The sequence below is a fragment of the Coregonus lavaretus genome (genome assembly GCF_964263955.1).
Source record: "Coregonus lavaretus genome assembly, chromosome: 22".
Classification (NCBI taxonomy): Eukaryota; Metazoa; Chordata; class Actinopteri; order Salmoniformes; family Salmonidae; genus Coregonus; species Coregonus lavaretus.
Genome location: NC_140009.1, coordinates 20,734,809 through 20,756,234, shown reverse-complemented (window position 1 = coordinate 20,756,234; position 21,426 = coordinate 20,734,809). Strand labels below are relative to the sequence as shown.

Here is a 21,426-nt window from a genome sequence, read left to right as displayed (position 1 = left end):
GTCATGGCAACAGAGCTGGGATGGCGGGATCGTGCAGCACAGTGAGGCAGAGGACAGTTGAGGAGGAGATGTATGTGATGATGATTCCCAAGGATCATGGTCGTCAGGATTATATTCCTCCTGGGATTCTGCGAGCCATGTGACATCATCACAACATGTGAGTTGGGTGTCTGACGTCATTTGGACAGCGAGTCACTGTCGGTAGCTTCCCAGCACATACGGTTGGATATAAACACCCATGCTTTCAGTGAGTCTAGCCTTCCAATGCTTAGAGTGTCACAGTATATTCTTCTTCTGACTCACAGACGGTGTCCCTCGTTAATTGTTCTAACGCAGGGGTAATGAGACTCTGAGGGTCGACCCTCCTGCAACTCACACCACCTTCTGGTTACCCTATCGCCCTCTACCCCCCCGTCCCCCGCTCCCCTCGCTCCCAACACACACCCTCCCCAGCGCACGTCTCTGGTTTGCTAGTTTCTATTTACCCCTGTGTTAATCCCCCCCTCCCTTACTCTCTCTCTCTCGCTCTCTCTCGCTCACTCCCTCTCTCTCACTCCTCCCCTTATTCCCTCAAAGCCAGCAGGCTGCTTTTCGATCCAGACCGCTTGCTACATGATCTCCTCGAAAACATCGTTCCGCATCTCTCTCGCCGCTCGATGGCCGAGCCTTTGTAGACTACACACCAAGAGGAAGAAAGATGCCAGCGCCAGGACATTGACTCCTTTCTTCCTTCTGCTTCCCCCTCCCCTTCCTTAATCTCCCACCCCTTGATCTCTACCCCCTCCCCTGTGCCCTCTCCTGTCCTGTCCTGTACCCACTTCCTCCCAACCTCCCCCTCCCCTATCTAAACCCCTGCTCTCCCTCTCACCTCTCACCCCATTGACAATGTTACCATGCATTAACTGGCTTCAGCCTTTCCTTGCCTTGCTTTCCTCCACCTTGCTGACTCGGGGCCACAACTGTCCGTCCAGCTGCCTGTGTCCGGACCACCACACCGTGGACTGCCAGGGCCAAGGTCTCACCCGCCTCCCAAGCCCCATCCCCCTGGACATTCGGCGCCTCCTGCTCTCCGACAACTGGATTCCCTGGATCCCCTCGGACTTCCTGGTTCTGTACAGCGACCTGGTCTACCTGGACCTGAGGAATAACTCCCTGTCGGTGCTGGAGCCCGGCACCCTCAGCACCTCGTCTCGCCTAGTCTTCCTGGACCTGGGCAGCAACAACCTGACAGAGATCCAGTCAGGGACCTTTGTGGAGTCCCGGAGCCTGATCAAGCTGCGCCTGGGTAATAACCCCTACCTTAGCCTGGTGGAAGAGGATGCTTTCCTGGGGCTGACCTCGCTGCGGGAGCTGGAGCTGGAGAGGAACGGCCTGCAGGGGCTGGACGTGGGGGTGCTGGAGCCCCTAACCTCACTCCGGGTGCTGCGCCTGGAGGGCAACCCCTGGGTGTGCAACTGTCACTTTGCCAAACTTTTTGTGTGGCTCACGGAGAACTGCCACAAGCTTCCAATGGGTATGTAAGCTGCTTAACAGCACGTATTTGTTAAAACATCTTTGCCTGTGCTAGGACATAGAAAACCAATCTTTTGTCATAATCCAGCAGCCCACTCATTTCTGATTCAAACAACTCATAAGCTATCCAACCTTAAGCCAATCAGTTATAGAATTATAATATAAGACTTCACAGTACACTGAAAGACAGATGCAGTAACGTATATAACAGTGGTTAGTATTAGATTAAATGTCTCTACTTGGCCCATGTGCTATATGTATAAACATATGGTTCCTCCTCTTTGTTTTCAATTGTCTATCATCTAAACAGCTATTGGCTATCAACCTCATCTTTATTTATTGCAGCTTGTTGCTCATACTACTGATAATTCTGTATAGATATGGACACTTCAATGTTGTAATGTATAAGATCACTCTGAGACATCTTGGTAAGCATGACAAAAAGAGAAAGAGACTTGTGGTAGACTACTGGAGAGTCCCAGATTCCAGATACCAGATTGTGTCTGAATAATTAATTAACCATATTCCTCATTAGAGTCTGTTCTCAGATTTATTGTTTACGTCTTCAAACACTGTCTGACTAAATATACAGGGAGTAGATCACGAATAAGATCTTCAAGATCAAAAAGATATGAGGCCAGGGTATCACATTCAATAGGATCTGAATCACTTAATAGATCATAATATACCTGCATTGTTTATTTAATTACGAACGATAAGCATTACATGTAGTTTCTGATCCACACTATGTAGTGTTACAATATATATAGACAGTGAGGCTATTAATGTCTACAGAAATCTTCCTTGTTTGCAGTACTGACAGGTCATTGCACGCATTATATAATGCTCACTCTCATTCTCCAGAGCTAACACGTCACATTGCATGTAGGTGCACAGTGCTGAGCTCTGACCGGAGCAGACATTCTGTGCGTGGAAGTCCAACTGCATGCTAGCAGATACCCATAGACTTCCAGTCATTGTGCTAATGCTAGTTAGCATTGGCTCGCGAAACTACCTCTAACTTCCTTCATACTGGACACATACACATAAAAATGGTATCTACAAGTTAATCTGACTCCCGAAGAATCCATTTAACTGCTTCCCAAGAGAGCTAGGCTAGTGCTACTAAATACATGTTCTAACAAGTTTATTAAGGTCCGTCCAAATAAGACACAATATTATTTCAGGTGGAATTAGGACCGGTATTGAAATAAGCCATATGTGTGTCCCAAATGGCACCCTATTCCCTTTATAGTTCACTACTTTTGATCAGGGCCCATAGGGCTCTGGTCAAAAGTAGTGCACTATATAGGGAATAGGGTGCCATTTGGGATGCAGACAATGTTATTACAGCACGCTAATCAAAGCAACGGGATGTTCCATGGATCGTATCAATTACCAAATTGGCACATCGACAATCTTCACAGTGGATTTAATTTCAATAGCTGTGACCTGTGACCTGGCAGAACACAATGTTATACTAACAACATTCCGTGTGGCACATTAGCACCTAGCCTTCGGTGAGCCCAGACACATATAGTACACACACCAACACTATGGTGCTTTCTATGTGCTCTTCTATCCTCCTGAGACTCAGCAATTCATTTTTGTCCTCTCTAGTGGACATCAGTTCTTGGTCCGTATCTCTGAGGCCATACAAGCCACTGTATTAAGTCCTGTTGCCCCTTTGAGAGGACATTCTGGAATTCTGGCTTTTCACTGATATCACGTGTGGGGGTGTGACCTTGACGACTTTATCTTCCTGGTTCTTAAAAGAATGGCTGCCGTCAAAATTAGCACATTTTATGGACATTTGAAAATTGTGTGTAATTATTAATTAACATTTTTGTGAGTTTGATATTCAACATTTTTCTATTAAGTGAATAGTTAAGTGAGTTGTCAGGAGTGTGTAATATTTTTTAAAACATTAAATAAGAGCTAAATAAGAGCTTATCAAGAAATGTCCTCTGTAGTGGACACCTGGATGCCACAACTATGTTTTTCACCTACAGGACTGTACCCATTGACTGTAATGTTAATTTGTGTATATTTACATCCTAATGACCACTACAAAGGACCATTTTGCACTTACAATAAAAATAACAATATTTGTTCCCAAAAAATGATTGGTAGCATGTATTTTTCACCCAAAACACTTATGTTATGTAAAAAAATATATATAAATCCCAAACAATTTTTTTCTCAGGTCTCAGGAGGCTATAGGCCTTAGCAACTTTAGGCTCCAGCCTTAGTAGGGCTCACCCTAGAAAACCTCTACTGTATGTTACCCTAAAGGACATGTGGCTGTACAGGATATTTGACATATAGGCAGACTTAATCTTTCCCGTTGCCTTGGGAACAAACTAGTTGCATGCCATGATTATCTTGTCATCATTCTGACAAGGCAGCAGAAACATGGATCGGAGTGTATATTCATTAATAAGAAATTAAGATTTGATGGATTAAACTAGCCCTTTAATCGCTGATTACTAAATTCCTGACCCTCTGAGGCTTAATCACAATAAATGCTTCTTAATTACTGAGTGTGAACTAGAACTGTGAACAAACTGGAGGGTGAAGGGCACAGGATAATGGATCACTTGCTGTCCTTGGCGCTTCCACAGAACCATTCAATCACGCACAGTCACTGGGTTTGTGGGATAAGTCCAAAACAAAATGTTCTCTTGGACACTGTAATTTCATTGGACACTGTAATTCTACTGACCCAAACAGTAACATCTTTCTTTTACCCACTTTGCTATCAGGGACATTGCTCTGTCAGTTCCTGATTGAGATTGTCTTGATCTGTATAGTATCTGAGAACATAAATAGACATTTACAAACTATTGAGCTTTACTCATTGAGTTTGTAAGTTCTGGTTTCACATACACATTGTAGCCTGCTCTCAGGTACTGTATCATCAAGATGCAACAAAGCTCAGTAATAGGGTCAATCTGCGATTGGGACATCTTTAAAAAATAATAAGATATATACCCATTGATTCTTGAAGAATATAACCACTTTGTTGTTGTTTGAACTGCAGATTGCCCATTTAAAACACAGTAGCTGAGGATATTTCACAATGGTGCCTTTAGGTGAATGTGTGTGAATGAGTCAAAGCGGTAACCTGTATAATCACACCATAAAGTGCTGTTTCTAGTGCTTGTTGGGTCAAGGATGAACAATCAGCATACATTTTTTACTACACTTAATTTGATACTGATGACAGCTTACCATTGACACTGACATTGTCTAGACCAGGGATGGGCAACTGTAGGCTCGAGGATCAATTCTTGGGACTCAACTTAATGTTGAGAGTTAGAATAGTAGAATACACAAGGTGCAATTTCGAACTTTGTTTGTGCATCAGCAGTTTTTCTCGTGTTATGTGAGTCATTGACAGTCACTCAATTAGCCCATGTCAGCTAAAACATTTGATTGGTGAGTTAGTCTAGCCAGCTATCTAAACTTGTAGTAAAATTGGTCAAATTACCGACTGGAGGGCCCCCATTGATTTTGTTAGTCACCCTCACTCAGATATCATATTCAAAATTGCAAACATTTCTCTCCACCCTATGGCAAAATGAGTAGAATTGCAGGAAATTAGCTGTAAAACTGCTAAATCTTCTCTCCGCCCCATGGCGAAATGTGTAGAATTACAGCAAATTTGCTTTAAAACTCAAAATTTTCTCTACGCCCATGGCAAAATGTGTAGAATTGCAGGAAAGTAACTCTAAAACGTCAATGTTTTCTCTCCGCTGTCAAGAGGGGGGCCGCTAAAATGTTTGGTCGCAAGGTGGGGGGGTGGGCCCCCAACAAAATTTCACTTAGGGCCCCAAAAGGCTAGGGCCAGCTCTGACTGCAGGTGTGGGTATAGATGAGGATATGCAGACCCGTGAGTCACTGTGGCCCATCATGAGTTCAGATTTTTGGCCCCACCCCCATCCCTGGTCTAGACTAATGTTCCACCACTCCATCGCTCTACGAGTGACACACACACACACAACGTATACACAAACACACACACACAAACGTATACACAAACAAACACACACAAACGTATACACAAACAAACACACACAAACTTATACACAAACACACACACACAAACGTATACACAAACACACACACACAAACGTATACACAAACAAACAAACACAAACGTATACACAAACAAACACACACAAACGTATACACAAACAAACACACACAAACGTATACACAAACAAACACAAACAAACACACACAAACGTATACACAAACAAACACACACAAACGTATACACAAACACACACACACAAACGTACATGCACCCATGGACGCAGACAAGCACGCATGTACATATGCAGGTAAGCACTAGCACGCACGCACACACACACACACACACACAAATATAATTCCAACTATAGCAGCATGGCAGCTGATATATATATATACAGTGGGGAGAACAAGTATTTGATACACTGCCGATGTTGCAGGTTTTCCTACTTACAAAACATGTAGAGGTCTGTAATTTTTATCATAGGTACACTTCAACTGTGAGAGATGGAATCTAAAACAAAAATCCAGAAAATCACATTGTATGATTTTTAAGTAATTCATTTGCATTTTATTGCATGACATAAGTATTTGATACATCACAAAAGCAGAACTTAATATTTGGTACAGAAACCTTTGTTTGCAATTACAGAGATCATATGTTTCCTGTAGGTCTTGACCAGGTTTGCACACACTGCAGCAGGGATTTTGGCCCACTCCTCCATACAGACCTTCTCCAGATCCTTCAGGTTTCAGGGCTGTCGCTGGGCAATACGGACTTTCAGCTCCCTCCAAAGATTTTCTATTGGGTTCAGGTCTGGAGACTGGCTAGGCCACTCCAGGACCTTGAGATGCTTCTTACGGAGCCACTCCTTAGTTGCCCTGACTGTGTGGTTTGGGTCGTTGTCATGCTGGAAGACCCAGCCACGACCCATCTTCAATGCTCTTACTGAGGGAAGGAGGTTGTTGGCCAAGATCTCGCGATACATGGTCCCATCCATCCTCCCCTCAATACGGTTCAGTTGTCCTGTCCCCTTTGCAGAAAAGCATCCCCAAAGAATTATGTTTCCACCTCCATGCTTCATGGTTGGGATGGTGTTCTTGGGGTTGTACTCATCCTTCTTCTTCCTCCAAACACGGCGAGTGGAGTTTAGACCAAAAAGCTCAATTTTTGTCTCATCAGACCACATGACCTTCTCCCTTTCCTCCTCTGGATCATCCAGATGGTCATTGGCTAACTTCAGATGGGCCTGGACATGCGCTGGCTTGAGCAGGGGGACCTTGCGTGCGCTGCAGGATTTTAATCCATGACGGCGTAGTGTGTTACTAATGGTTTTCTTTGAGACTGGTCCCAGCTCTCTTCAGGTCATTGACCAGGTCCTGCCGTGTAGTTCTGGGCTGATCCCTCACCTTCCTCATGATCATTGATGCCCCACGAGGTGAGATCTTGCATGGAGCCCCAGACCGAGGGTGATTGACCGTCATCTTGAACTTCTTCCATTTTCTAATAATTGCACCAACAGTTGTTGCCTTCTCACCAAGCTGCTTGCCTATTGTCCTGTAGCCCATCCCAGCCTTGTGCAGGTCTACAATTTTATCCCTGATGTCCTTACACAGCTCTCTGGTCTTGGCCGTTGTGGAGAGGTTGGAGTCTGTTTGATTGATTGTGTGGACAGGTGTCTTTTATACAGGTAACGAGTTCAAACAGGTGCAGTTAATACAGGTAATGAGTGGAGAACAGGAGGGCTTCTTAAAGAAAAACTAACAGGTCTGTGAGAGCCGGAATTCTTACTGGTTGGTAGGTGATCAAATACTTATGTCATGCAATAAAATGCAAATTAATTACTTAAAAATCATACAATGTGATTTTCTGGATTTTTGTTTTAGATTCTGTCTCTCACAGTTGAAGTGTACCTATGATACAAATTACAGACCTCTACATGCTTTGTAAGTAGGAAAACCTTCAAAATCGGCAGTGTATCAAATACTTGTTCTCTCCACTGTATATATATAACACATCAATATAGGAAACTATGCATACTCATGTCAAATATGATGCAGTGATTTTGTTGACGATGTTAAGTCTATAGGCAGCATCAGACAATGTAGGCATACTCAACCCATCCCCACCGCCACATCCATCACCACCAACACCGAAACCATGAAGACTCTCTCCATCAATCAATCAATCACCCCCACATCCATCACCACCAACACTGAAACCATGAAGACTCTCTCCAAACCATGAAGACTCTCTCCATCAATCAATCAATCACCCCCACATCCATCACCACCAACACCGAAACCATGCAGACTTTCTCCATCAATCAATCAATCACCCCCACATCCATCACCACCAACACTGAAACCATGCAGACTTTCTCCATCAATCAATCAATCACCCCCACATCCATCACCATCACCACCAACACCGAAACCATGCAGACTTTCTCCATCAATCAATCAATCACCCCCACATCCATCACCACCAACACTGAAACCATGCAGACTTTCTCCATCAATCAATCAATCACCCCCACATCCATCACCACCAACACCGAAACCATGCAGACTTTCTCCATCAATCAATCAATCACCCCCACATCCATCACCACCAACACCGAAACCATGCAGACTCTTTCCATCTATTTGCAATGTAGTATTCTGGTCCTCTCCACACCGAGACACTATGGCTGTGGCGTGCAGAGCCAGAGATAGAGCCAGAGAAAGAGCCAGAGATAGAGACAGAGACAGAGACAGAGAGAGAGCGCAGAAGAGCCAGTGTCTGGGCTGAGCTTTGCTTGTTGTGCTGCGTGGTGAGGAGGAGAGGAGAGCCACGTGACTGGAATTTCACCGAGCGATGAGGTCACTGAGTCCCTCTGCATGTGGAAAACCCCTTCTGGTCTAACTGTGACTCACCACACATATACACTCACACACACACACACACACACACACACACACACACACACGCACACACGCATGCACGCACATGCACATGCACATGCACACACACACACACACTTGATAATGATGTCTACTGACTGCTGGCCACAGCAGCTACAGACACAGGCAGGCTAAAATGGAAGCGCCCCAAACTGCTTTTATTATAGCATGACTGAGGTGCACCATATGTGCTTTTAGATTACGTAATGTTTTATTGAAATACGTATTTCAAAAACAGCGAATACTGATTGAAAACATAACAAATAATGTATTTATTTTCACACTCTTTTTTGTATTTTTTATTTAAAAAAATTTTTTGGGGGGAATGGATCAGCTTAATATTGCAGATAGATTGTATCTTCTATCAATGTAATTGTCTGCATCACTTCCAATCCCCCATGTTTTTTTTATATATATATATACACTCCCCTTTATTACTTTTCAACCCCACCATCCTTTCCCTACTTGGAGTAAATTAGTGAACAACAATGCCCAGGCCTCTACTTCCGGTCTATACTTACTATCTACACCTTATGGACAGAGTTAATTTTACAAGAATTCTATTATATATATATATATATATATATATATTATTATTATTTTTTGCTCCTGAACTTCTTCTACTCTCAACCTCTCCGATCATTTTCATGATGTCCATCCGGTTTGCTTCTATATGCCATATCTTTCTAACTGTGCTCTTTCCCAAAAGCTCCCAACATACAACCTATATACTTATTATGGACACAGTATGCTTACATTATTAGCTATCTTTGTTATTATTTGTTGTTATTTGTTATTAGTCCCATCCTTCAACTCTATTCAATACCTCACATCTATCTCTTAACACCATCCATATAGGATTTCTATTTGCCATATATATTTCAACCGTACTGTGATGTTTTACAAAAGTTCTGAACCTTTCTATTCTCATTGCTTCTACAGATTGTGAATTAAAAATAAACATTTTTGCTAAAAGTATTATTATATTATTGATTGATTGACTATGACTTTTCAGATCACCCAGTATTGCTATCTGCAAGGTTAGCTCCAGGTAAATATTGCAATCCTTTAGCCATTCCTGGACCTGTGTCCAAAAACAAGCTACAAATGGACAGAACCAAAACAAATGATCTAATGATTCTGTCTCTTCACAGCAAAATCTGCAGACTCTTTGTATTAGTGGAATAGATTGGGTTAGTTTACAAGGAAACCAGAGCCCCATTGATGCCCCTTGTCATTATCAGTAAAATCATTCACAGTATAATCTATCTATCCTCATAATTTGATGAGGAAGTTTGGTACTGTACTGTTACATTATTATCTGTTATAGTGTATTATTGTATCTTTTTATGATATTATCAAATCACCAGAGCGCAAATATCGGTCTCGTCCTTGTTCTGCACACTTCTGTTATTCTCATGCAGTAAGATATAATGTGACTGTCTATTTTCATCCTCTCAAAGTAGGGTAGGCTACTATAATACTCATACTTTATGCTCTGTTTATGCATTCTTACATTTCATATAGCAACTGAACACAAAACAATCACAAAACCCTTTGAACCCTAACTTATAAGTGAAGTGTTAATTTCCAAAACGCTACATCCACCAATCTTTCACATTTGTGTTTTTTCATCAGAAATGATTGCTTATGGGTACCTTCATCTGTGTATAAAATATTACTGTTCTCAGATTTGTTTATTCATAGATTTTAGATGTGTTTTTTTGCTAAATGCTAGCTATATATCCATTGTTTAGCTGGAATGGACTGTTCATAATCCTGTATATTTGACTGTGATATGTGGTAGTCTCACCCAGCTATCTTAAGATGAATGCACTTACTGTAAGAAGCTCTGGATAAGAGCATCGGCTAAATGACTAAAATGTCAAATGTAAATGTTTTACAAACAGATCTGTATTGAATAAAAAAATTTAACATGTTTTAAATATTGATGTCACAGACGTATCATTTGTACAGTTCTTTATTAAATCGTTATTTCTTACATTTGACTGTGTAAAACCTAGCAGTACTACTTATTTCTCTGCGAGTGAGGCCGATATATAGCATTTTGGAAAATAAACATTATTATTTGTCTCTGAAATGAAACCATCAAATGATAGATTTTGAACAAATACATGTCTGTCATTGAACAACCCCATGACATAATTAGATAGTGAAAAAAGACACCGGGAATGCAGCTTGGCACTAAACACATGTACAGTACCAGTCAAAGGTTTGGACACACCTACTCATTCAAGGGTTTTTCTTTATTTTTACTATTTTCTACATTGTAGAATAATAGTGAAGACATCAAAACTATGAAAAACACATATGGAATCATGTAGTAACCAAAAAAGTGTTAAACAAATCTAAATATATTTTATATTTTATATTCTTCAAATAGCCACCCTTTGCACAGCTTTGAACACTCTTGGCATTCTCTCAACCAGCTTCACCTGGAATGCTTTTCCAACAGTCTTGAAGGAGTTCCCACATATGCTGAGCACTTGTTGGCTGCTTTTCCTTCACTCTGCGGTCCGGCTCATCCCAAACCATCTCAATTGGGTTGAGGTCAGGTGATTGTGGAGGCCAGGTCATCTGATGCAGCACTCCATCACTCTCTTTCTTGGTCAAATAGCCCTTACACAGCCTGGAGGTGTATTGGGTCATTGTCCTGTTGAAAAACAAATGATAGTCCCACTAAGCGCAAACCAGATGGGATGGCGTATCGCTGCAGAATACTGTGGTAGCCATGCTGGTTAAATGTGCCTTGAATTTTGAATAAATCACTGACAGTGTCACCAGCAAAGCACCCCCACACCATCACACCTCCTCCTCCATGCTTCATGGTAGGAACCACACATGCAGAGATCATCCGTTCACCTACTATGCGTCTCACAAAGACATGGCAAATCTCAAATTTGGACTCATCAGACCAAAGGACAGATTTCCACCGGTCTAATGTCCATTGCTCGTGTTTCTTGGCCCAAGCAAGTCTCTTCTTTTTATGGGTCTCCTTTAGTAGTGGTTTCTTTGCAGCAATTCGACCATGAAGGCCTGATTCACATAGTCTCCTCTGAACAGTTGATGTTGAGATGTGTCTGTGACTTGAACTCTGTGAAGCATTTATTTGGGCTGCAATTTCTGAGGCTGGTAACTCTAATGAACTTATCCTCTGCAGCAGAGGTAACTCTGGGTCTTCCTTTCCTGTAGCGGTCCTGCCTTGATTTTTTTTGCGATTGCACTTGAAGAAACTTTCTAAATTCTTGAAATTTTCCGGATTGACTGACCTTCATGTCTTTAAGTAAAGATGGACTGTCGTTTCTCTTTGCTTATTTGAGCTGTTCTTGTCATAATATGGACTTGGTCTTTTACTAAATAGGGCTATCTTATGTATACCACCCCTACCTTGTGGTCCTCTTGTCACGGTGCTGTGTATGGGTGTGGTGTGGAATCAGGCGCAGGCAGCAGAGGGTAAGTCCAACAAGACTTTACTGAGCACGAAAAGTAATCCAAAACAGCCCGGAGGCAAAAGACGCACACAGGCGTAAAGACAAGCGCACACACAGGTGCGTAAATCTCTCCTCACACAACAAGGAGGAAGCTCAGGAAAAATAGCGTACCGACACGGGTAGCGCAACCACGACACAAACAATCACACACAACACAAACCTAACAACAAGGAAACTAAATAGGGTGCTAAATGAGACCTAACACAAAACAGGTGTGACTAACAGACAAAACCAAACAAACACGAAACATCGAGCGGTGGCAGCTAGAACTCCGGAGACGACGACCGGCGAAACCTGCCCGAACAAGGAGGAGGAGCCGCCTCGGCCGAAACCGTGACAGTACCCCCCCCCCCGCCTCCGGCCTCGGGGACGACCAGGGGGACGCGGAGCAGGGCGCGTAGGATGACCACGATGGAATTCGGTCATCAGGGACGGATCCAGAATGTCCCTCCTTGGCACCCAGCACCGCTCCTCCGGACCGTACCCCTCCCACTCCACGAGATATTGGAGACCCCCCATCCGGCGTCTCGAATCCAGGATGGTCCGAACCGTGTACGCCGGAGCCCCCTCGATGTCCAACGGGGGCGGAGGAGTCTCCTCAATCTCAAAGTCCTGGAGTGGACCAGCTACCACCGGCCTGAGGAGAGACACATGGAACGAGGGGTTAATATTCTTGTAATCAATAGGTAGTTCTAACCTGTAACTCACCTCGTTCAATCTCCTCAGGACTTTAAAAGGCCCCACAAACCGCCGACCCAGCTTCCGGCAGGGCAGGCGGAGGGGCAGGTTTCTGGTTGAGAGCCAGACTCGATCTCCAGGTGCGTACACTGGCCCCTCACTGCGGTGTAGGTCGGCGCTCGTCTTCTGTCGACGTATGGCACGCTGCAGATGGACGTGTGCAGCGTCCCACGTCTCCTCCGAGCGCCGCACCCACTCATCCACAGCGGGGGCCTCGATCTGGCTCTCATGCCATGGTGCCAGAACCGGCTGGTACCCTAATACACACTGAAAAGGGGTTAGTTGGGTGGAGGAGTGGCGGAGAGAGTTCTGTGCCATCTCGGCCCAGGGCACATATCTCGCCCACTCCTCCGGCCGGCCCTGACAATATGACCTCAGAAACCTACCCACATCCTGGTTGACTCGTTCAACCTGCCCATTACTCTCCGGGTGGTAACCCGAGGTAAGGCTCACCGAGACCCCCAAACGTTCCATAAATGCTCTCCAGACTCTGGAGGTAAACTGGGGGCCTCGATCGGACACTATATCCTCGGGCACCCCGTAATGCCGGAAGACGTGAGTAAATAGAGCCTCAGCGGTCTGTAGGGCCGTAGGAAGACCCGGCATGGGAAGGAGACGACAGGCCTTCGAGAACCGATCCACAACGACCAGGATGGTGGTATTCCCCTGGGAGGAGGGAAGATCGGTAACAAAATCCACCGAGAGGTGAGACCAGGGTCGTTGTGGAACGGGCAGGGGCTGTAATTTACCCCTGGGCAAGTGTCTGGGCGCCTTACACTGGGCACATACTGAGCAGGAGGAGACATAAACCCTCACATCCCTGGCTAACGTTGGCCACCAGTACTTCGTACTAAGGCAGTGCACCGTCCGGCCAATACCCGGATGTCCAGAGGAGGGGGACGTGTGAGCCCAATAAATCAGCCGATCCCGGACCTCGAGCGGGACGTACACCCGACCCACCGGACACTGTGGAGGACTAGGCTCGGTGCGTAACGCCCGCTCGATCTCTGCATCGACCTCCCACACCACCGGTGCCACCAGACAAGACTCCGGTAGTATGGGAATGGACTCCACGCACCTCTCCTCCGTGTCATACCGACGGGACAGAGCATCTGCCTTCCCGTTCTGGGACCCAGGGATGTAAGTGATCTTGAACACAAACCGGGCGAGAAACATAGTCCATCGAGCCTGGCGAGGATTCAGTCTCCTAGCTGCCCGAATGTACTCCAGGTTACGATGGTCGGTCAGAATGAGGAAAGGGTGCTGAGCCCCCTCAAGCCAATGCCTCCACACCTTTAGGGCCTGTACTACGGCTAACAGCTCCCTGTCCCCTACGTCATAATTCCGCTCCGCCGGACTGAGCTTCTTAGAATAAAAAGCACAGGGGCGGAGCTTAGGTGGTGTACCGGATCGTTGAGAAAGAACTGCCCCGATACCGGCCTCAGACGCGTCCACCTCAACTTGGAAGGGTAAAGTGGGATCCGGGTGCGCCAACACCGGGGCCGAGGTAAACAGGTCCTTCAGTCTCCCAAAGGCCCTGTCCGCCTCAGCTGACCACTGCAAGCGCACCGGACCCCCCTTCAGAAGAGACGTTATGGGAGCTGCCACCTGTCCAAAACCCCGGATAAACCTCCGGTAGTAATTCGCAAAACCCAAGAACCGCTGCACCTCTTTAACCGTAGTTGGGGTTTGCCAATTACGCACGGCGGACACTCGGTCCACCTCCATTCTCACCCCTGACGCAGACAACTGGTAACCCAAAAAGGAAACTGACTCCTGGAAGAACAGACATTTCTCAGCTTTGACATACAGGTCATGCTCCAACAGTCTCCTCAATACCCTGCGCACCAGGGCTACATGCTCGGCCCGAGTAGCACTGTACACAAGAATATCATCTATGTACACCACTACTCCCTGCGCCTGCATGTCCCGGAAAAGTTCGTCTACAAACGATTGGAAGACTGATGGAGCATTCATTAACCCATATGGCATGACGAGATACTCGTAATGGCCGGATGTAGTACTAAATGCTGTCTTCCACTCATCGCCCTCCCTAATGCGCACCAAGTTATATGCGCTCCTGAGATCCAATTTTGTGAAGAACCTTGCCCCGTGTAAGGACTCCGTCATGGTCCCAATCAGAGGAAGTGGATAGCTGTACTTCACCGTCACCTGATTGAGACCGCGGTAATCAATACACGGACGCAAACCTCCATCCTTTTTCCTCACAAAAAATAAGCTCGAGGACGCGGGAGAAGTGGAGGCCCGTATGTATCCCTGTCTCAGAGACTCGGCAATGTAAGTCTCCATTGCCCTTTTCTCCTCCTGTGACAAAGGATACACATGGCTCCGCGGAAGCGCTGCTCCTGTCTGGAGGTCTATCGCACAATCCCCTTGTCTATGAGGTGGCAACTGTGCCGCTCTGGTCTTACTGAACACGAGCGCCAAATCCTCATACTCAGGAGGAATGTGCAGTGCTGACATCTGGTTCGGACTCTCCACCGAGGTCGCCCCTACGGAAACACCCAGACATAACCCCTCACACTGAGCAGACCACCCTTTAAGAGCTTTCTCTCGCCACGAGATAGTAGGATCATGGGTCATCAACCAGGGAAGCCCCAGTACCACCGGATACGCAGGAGAGTTGAATCGTCTCCTCATGACCCCCCTGCGTCATCATCCTAAGTGGCGCTGTGACCTCCCCAATCAACCCAGATCCTAACGGACGACTATCTAGGGCATGTACAGGAAAGGGTTTGTCGACTGGAAGGAGGGGAATCCCTAACTTAACACAGAATCTCCGGTCTACAAAATTCCCAGCTGCGCCTGAATCGACTAGCGCCTTATGCTGGGACCGAGGTGCAACCTGTGGGAAACAAACAGGTAAGGTAATGTGAACGACAGAAAGCTCTGGGTAAGTAGGGCGCCTACTCACCTGGGTGGACTCCCCACTGTACGACCTGCTCTCTCCCTCACCAGGGGACCCTCCCCAGCACCTAGCCGCGGTGTGCCCTCCGCGCCCACACTTGGTGCAGGAGACTGCCCCCCTCGGGCTCCTACCTCTTCTCCCTCTAGCGCCAGCACCTCCAAGCTCCATCGGACACTGCTCGGAGGCGCTGGAGGGTGGAATGGGGGGCCCCCACCTGGGACGTCCGCGGGTCGCCAGCAGGTTGTCCAGTCGAATGGCCATGTCCACCAGCTGGTCAAATGTTAGTGTGCTGTCCCTGCAGGCTAACTCCCTGCGGACGTCCTCCCGAAGGCTACATCGGAAGTGGTCTATGAGGGCCCTCTCATTCCACCCCGCATCAGCCGCTAGAGTCCGGAACTCCAACGCGAACGCCTGAGCGCTCCTCATCCCCTGTCGGAGGTGGAATAGACGTTCCCCCGCCGCTCTCCCCTCTGGTGGATGGTCGAAGACCGCACGGAAGCGACGGGAGAACTCCGCATAGGTGACGGTGGCGGCGTCTATTCCCCTCCACTCGGCGTTGGCCCACTCCAACGCCTTGCCGGTGAGACAGGAGATGAGGGCGGAAACGCTCTCGTATCCCGAGGGCGCCGGGTGTATGGTGGCAATGTAGAGCTCCACTTGTAGGAGGAACCCCTGACACCCGGCAGCGGTGCCGTCGTACGCCCTCGGGAGCGAGAGCCGAATCCCACTGGGTTCCGGTCGATGGACGGGCTGGTTGTCCGGTGGTGAAGGTGATGGTGCGATAGGTGGGGCTATGGGAACCCCGCTGGTCTCCCATCGACGAAGGGTGTCCATGACGCCCTCCAAGGCGTGCCCGATACGGTTGATCCGGTGCTCGTGTCCAAGGAGACGCTCCTCCATGAGGTCGACGGGTGCTCCTGCTGATTCCATCTAATGGTGTGTGATTCTGTCACGGTGCTGTGTATGGGTGTGGTGTGGAATCAGGCGCAGGCAGCAGAGGGTAAGTCCAACAAGACTTTACTGAGCACGAAAAGTAATCCAAAACAGCCCGGAGGCAAAAGACGCACACAGGCGTAAAGACAAGCGCACACACAGGTGCGTAAATCTCTCCTCACACAACAAGGAGGAAGCTCAGGAAAAATAGCGTACCGACACGGGTAGCGCAACCACGACACGAACAATCACACACAACACAAACCTAACAACAAGGAAACTAAATAGGGTGCTAAATGAGACCTAACACAAAACAGGTGTGACTAACAGACAAAACCAAACAAACACGAAACATCGAGCGGTGGCAGCTAGAACTCCGGAGACGACGACCGGCGAAACCTGCCCGAACAAGGAGGAGGAGCCGCCTCGGCCGAAACCGTGACACCTCTGTAGCTCAGCTGGTAGAGCACGGCGCTTGTAACGCCAAGGTAGTGGGTTTGATCCCCGGGACCACCCATACACAAAAAAAATTAAATAATGTATGCACGCATGACTGTAAGTCGCTTTGGATAAAAGCGTCTGCTAAATGGCATATTATTATTATTATTACCTTGTCACAACATAACTGATTGGCTCAAACGCATTAAGAAGGAAAGGAATTCCACAAATTAAGGAACACCTGTTAATTGAAATGCATTCCAGGTGACTACCTCATGAAGCTGGTTGAGAGAATGCCAAGAGTGTCACGCCCTGGCTCTGGGGACTCTTGTATGTTGAGCCAGGGTGTTAGTTTCTTTGTGTAGTGTCTATGTTTCGTTTCCTATGTTCTGTTCTAGGTTATGTGTTTCTATGTTGGCCGGGGTGGTTCTCAATCAGAGGCAACGAGAATCAGCTGTTGCTTGTTGTCTCTGATTGGGAACCATACTTAGGCAGTCTTTTGTGCACTTGTGATTCGTGGGATCTTGTTCCGTGTAGGTTTGTGTGTATGACCGAGGACTTCACGTTTCGTTTAGTTGTTTTGGTTGTTGTATCGTGTTGCTAAGTACACATTAAAAAGATGTACGCATATCACGCTGCGCCTTGGTCCACTCATTTCGACGATCGTGACAAAGAGTGTGCAAAGCTGTCATCAAGGCAAAGGGTGGCTAGTTTGAAGAATCTCAAATATAAAATATATTTTGATTTGTTTAACACTTTTTTGGTTACTACATGATTCCATATGTGTTATTTCATAGTTTTGATGTCTTCAGTATTATTCTACAATGTAGAAAATAGTGAAAATAAATTAAAACCCTGGAATGAGTAGATGTGTCCAAACCTTTGACCGGTACTGTATTTATATGGCTGTTAAAAGCATTGTGTTATCTCCAAATCACCTAGCTATAACAGAGATGTGTCAAGACCACGCACTTCTCTAGATGCAGTAGGCCTTTCAGCTCTGTGTGTGTTACTATACATGTAGGTCAGAGTTTCCCAAACTCGGTCCTCGGGACCCCAATGGGTGCACATTTTGGTTTTTGCCCTAACACTATACAGCTGATTCAAATTATCAAAGCTTGATGATTATTTTATTATTTGAATCAGCTGTGTAGTGCTAGGGCAAAAAACAAAACATGCACCCCTTGGGGTCCCCAGGACCTAGTTTGGGAAACCCTGATGTAGGTGTTGATGTATGGTAATGCAGTCACTTGATACCGCCAAGGGACAAGCTTTTCATGATGGTGTAATATGCTTTAAGTGGGATAACTAAACACAAACGATCAAATGGATAGGTTTTTGAGGCTTGATGTGACTCAATGTGTGGGAAATGGTGAGACACATGAACAGGCACAGTAGCTACTTCCGTAGGCGTACTGGGCTATAGCTAATATATCAAACAACTCTGAGGCAAAACAATGGCACCCAACTGTTCCCTCAGTGTCCTCACTTACACTGTTACAGTAAGATGATATCACAGACCAGACATTCTTAGTGGATTTCAACCACAGTGCCATTCCACACTGTATGGTCAGCATGCTTTTCAACAGTTGAAAGTGACATTGAGTGACACAGTACTGTGAGCAGGCAGGACAGCTAATCCCCTGTGTATTTATTCAGTCATCAGAGTGGAGGTCAGCTCCACCATGCAATTAGACCTGAAAGGACTGGATAGATAGATGTAAGCTAGAGTGAAGCTGTTACCTTCACTGCTACCTGTTAAGATGTGACCATACTTATACATTTCTAATAATTTCAGATCTACACTGTGTGTAGGCCGGGGATTGATTTGGGATTGGGCCATAGAGTGACTGTGTTCAAGACTGATGACATCATATTCTCTCTCTCTCTCTCTCTCTCTCTCTCTCTCTCTCTCTCTCTCTCTCTCTCTCTCTCTCTCAGGTATGGAGGGGTTGCAGTGTTCCCTCCCCATGGATGGGAGTCTTATGTCCCTGAGCCTGCTCTCTGAGGCCAGTTTCCGGGAGTGCCGGGGCTACCTCTCCCTTACGGACATCCTCATTGTCATCTTCTCAGGCATCTCAGTCTCTGTGGTGGCCATTATAGCCAGCTTCTTCCTGGCCTCCATGGTCCACTGCTTCCAGCGACTGGGCAAAGCCGGTCAGGCAGACGAGGAGGAGGGCAACGACTGAGGGGGAGAAAAAGCGTGATCTGGGACCAGATTCAGTATCACTGCGGACATTGCAGACCCCGACTAGGTGCCTCGTAAGAGGGCCAGGAAGAAGGGCAGGACAATGGGAGAGCAAGACATGGACAACGAGGAGGGAGTATATGGCCTAGGAATTGTGCCAGAAAGCTCTTACCATGTGAATTTCTGTGTACTTCATTGGTGGCAGTCAGCAGCACACCGGGAGGGGTTAAACCATGTTAGGAAAGATTGTGTTAAATCAGCTTGAATGATCCACGTTTTCTTATCACTGAAGTACGAAATGTACTACACTCTTAGAAAAAATGGTTCCAAAAGGATTCTTCGGCTGTCCCCAAGGGTTCTATCTGGAACCAAAAGGGTTCTACCTGGAACCAAAAAGGGTTCTTCAAAGGGTTCTCCTATGAGGACAGCTGAATAACCCTTTTAGGTTTCTAAGAGTGTACGTTTCATTGGTTGAACACAGCCTTACTACAGATGTAGGAATTTCATTTGACCTGCAGTATATCGTCACAGCAAAATAATCCTGCAGCAACAGGATTTGAACGTTTAGTCCATAATGTTGCTTGATCGGTGGTTAGGCTATTAGCTGGCCAAAAGTAGGCTACATGAAATGTGCAATACTGTTAATATAACTGTGTGTTAGTGTGGGTTTTCAGTGAATTTATGTAAATCACAAAGCTCATCATACATCTCTACCTTACTTTGGATAGATCATTCAGCATTCTCTTGAAATCCTAGTTGTACTATATTTGGCCTGTAGTCTAACATGGTGTAAAATTATATACACCACCCTTTCAAAGAGGATATTACTCTGCTGCCAGGGGGTTCTTTAAGATCTGGCTTGAGCTGGGAGGTGAAAGGACAGAGAGGGGGACAAGGGACCGGCACACTGCAGTCTAATGCACACTTATGTCCATTGCATTGATTTGAGTAGCAACCTACGTAACCTTTGTTTACCAAAGAGCAGTCCGAATGAGAAGATTCTATTGTTACAATATAGGACGCAGAAATGGGATAGCATGATCAATCAACAGGGATGTTACACTAAATTTTGACACAAACTCAAAAAGTGCAAAATGTAGTAAATATGGAGAGCATAGTTACAATATCTTTTTTTGGAGCACAAATGTAGCCTGACAATGTTTGGCGTTACAACACCCGAAGGAGAGCACAAACAGACTGGCACTCAGGCTAGCACAAATGTATTCTTGGTTAAAAAACAGTCACACGTTAGGTACAGTATACTATACAGAACAATATGCTAAAATATCCTGCCAATTATCACCCATAAATGTAATTATGGAAATCATTATATTATACAGCTGTAAGTGGGCCAATGTATTTCCCTGTTTCAGGCATAATGTAACTTATTTTACATTTGAACAAAATGTTTATATATATATATATATATATGTATTTTTTTTTTTTAATGATGTCTCTTGTTTGTATGGGGATTTGATATCTCTAATTCCAAGCTAACAGGGCTAAGGTTAAAATCTGTTAATTGTTTCCATATCTCGATCATCCTTGATGTTTGGACCTTCCAGTCCTTTCCTATGTCGGCCTTTATTACGACCGGGTACTGGAGCCATCCTCAATAGACCAGCAGCTAGTAGCAGCCAGGTGAAATTGATGAATGAATGCTATAGGTCAATGATGTCATGTGTATTGTTTGGCTTACTGAAACTACTGGGAGATGATAAATGAAAACCAGCATACTCACAGATGCTTCAAGACCTGAGATTTGAGAGGTTGTCTGTCAAACTATATCTGTCTCTGGCGCTTGTAACCTACCAATGAGATTTGAGATCCCAAAAATGGATTAAAGGGCTTTTTTTCTGATGCACCATAACAAACACATTAAAAAGATAATCATGGAGTCGCAAAGTGCAATGTTACAAAATGTAAGTGTGAGAAAATGAAGCAGTAAAATAAACACATTATGCTCTGGAACTTTGTTTTTATAACTTTTATTTCACATAACCTTCTTGTTTCTTTGAATGAAGATATACACTGTAGACTGAGTGTACAAAGCATTAGGAACACCTGTTCTTTTCATGACATAGACTGACCAGGTCATGACATAGAATCCAGGTGAAAGCTATGATCCCTTATTGATGTCACCTAAATCCTCTTCAATCAGTGTAGATGAAGGGGAGGAGACAGGTTAAAGA

General features: G+C 45.5%; 1 protein-coding gene across 1 annotated transcript; it reads left to right on the top strand.

Moving 5' to 3' along the window:
• The first annotated feature begins 593 nt into the window (after positions 1–593).
• LOC311150059 (leucine-rich repeat-containing protein 38-like) lies at positions 594–21,196 on the top strand. Its single transcript, XM_084187305.1, has 2 exons — positions 594–1,513; positions 18,988–21,196. The coding sequence occupies exons 1-2, from the start codon at positions 886–888 to the stop codon at positions 19,233–19,235; spliced, it is 876 nt and encodes a 291-aa protein (XP_084043431.1). The 5' UTR covers positions 594–885; the 3' UTR covers positions 19,236–21,196.
• The last annotated feature ends 230 nt before the right edge of the window (positions 21,197–21,426 follow it).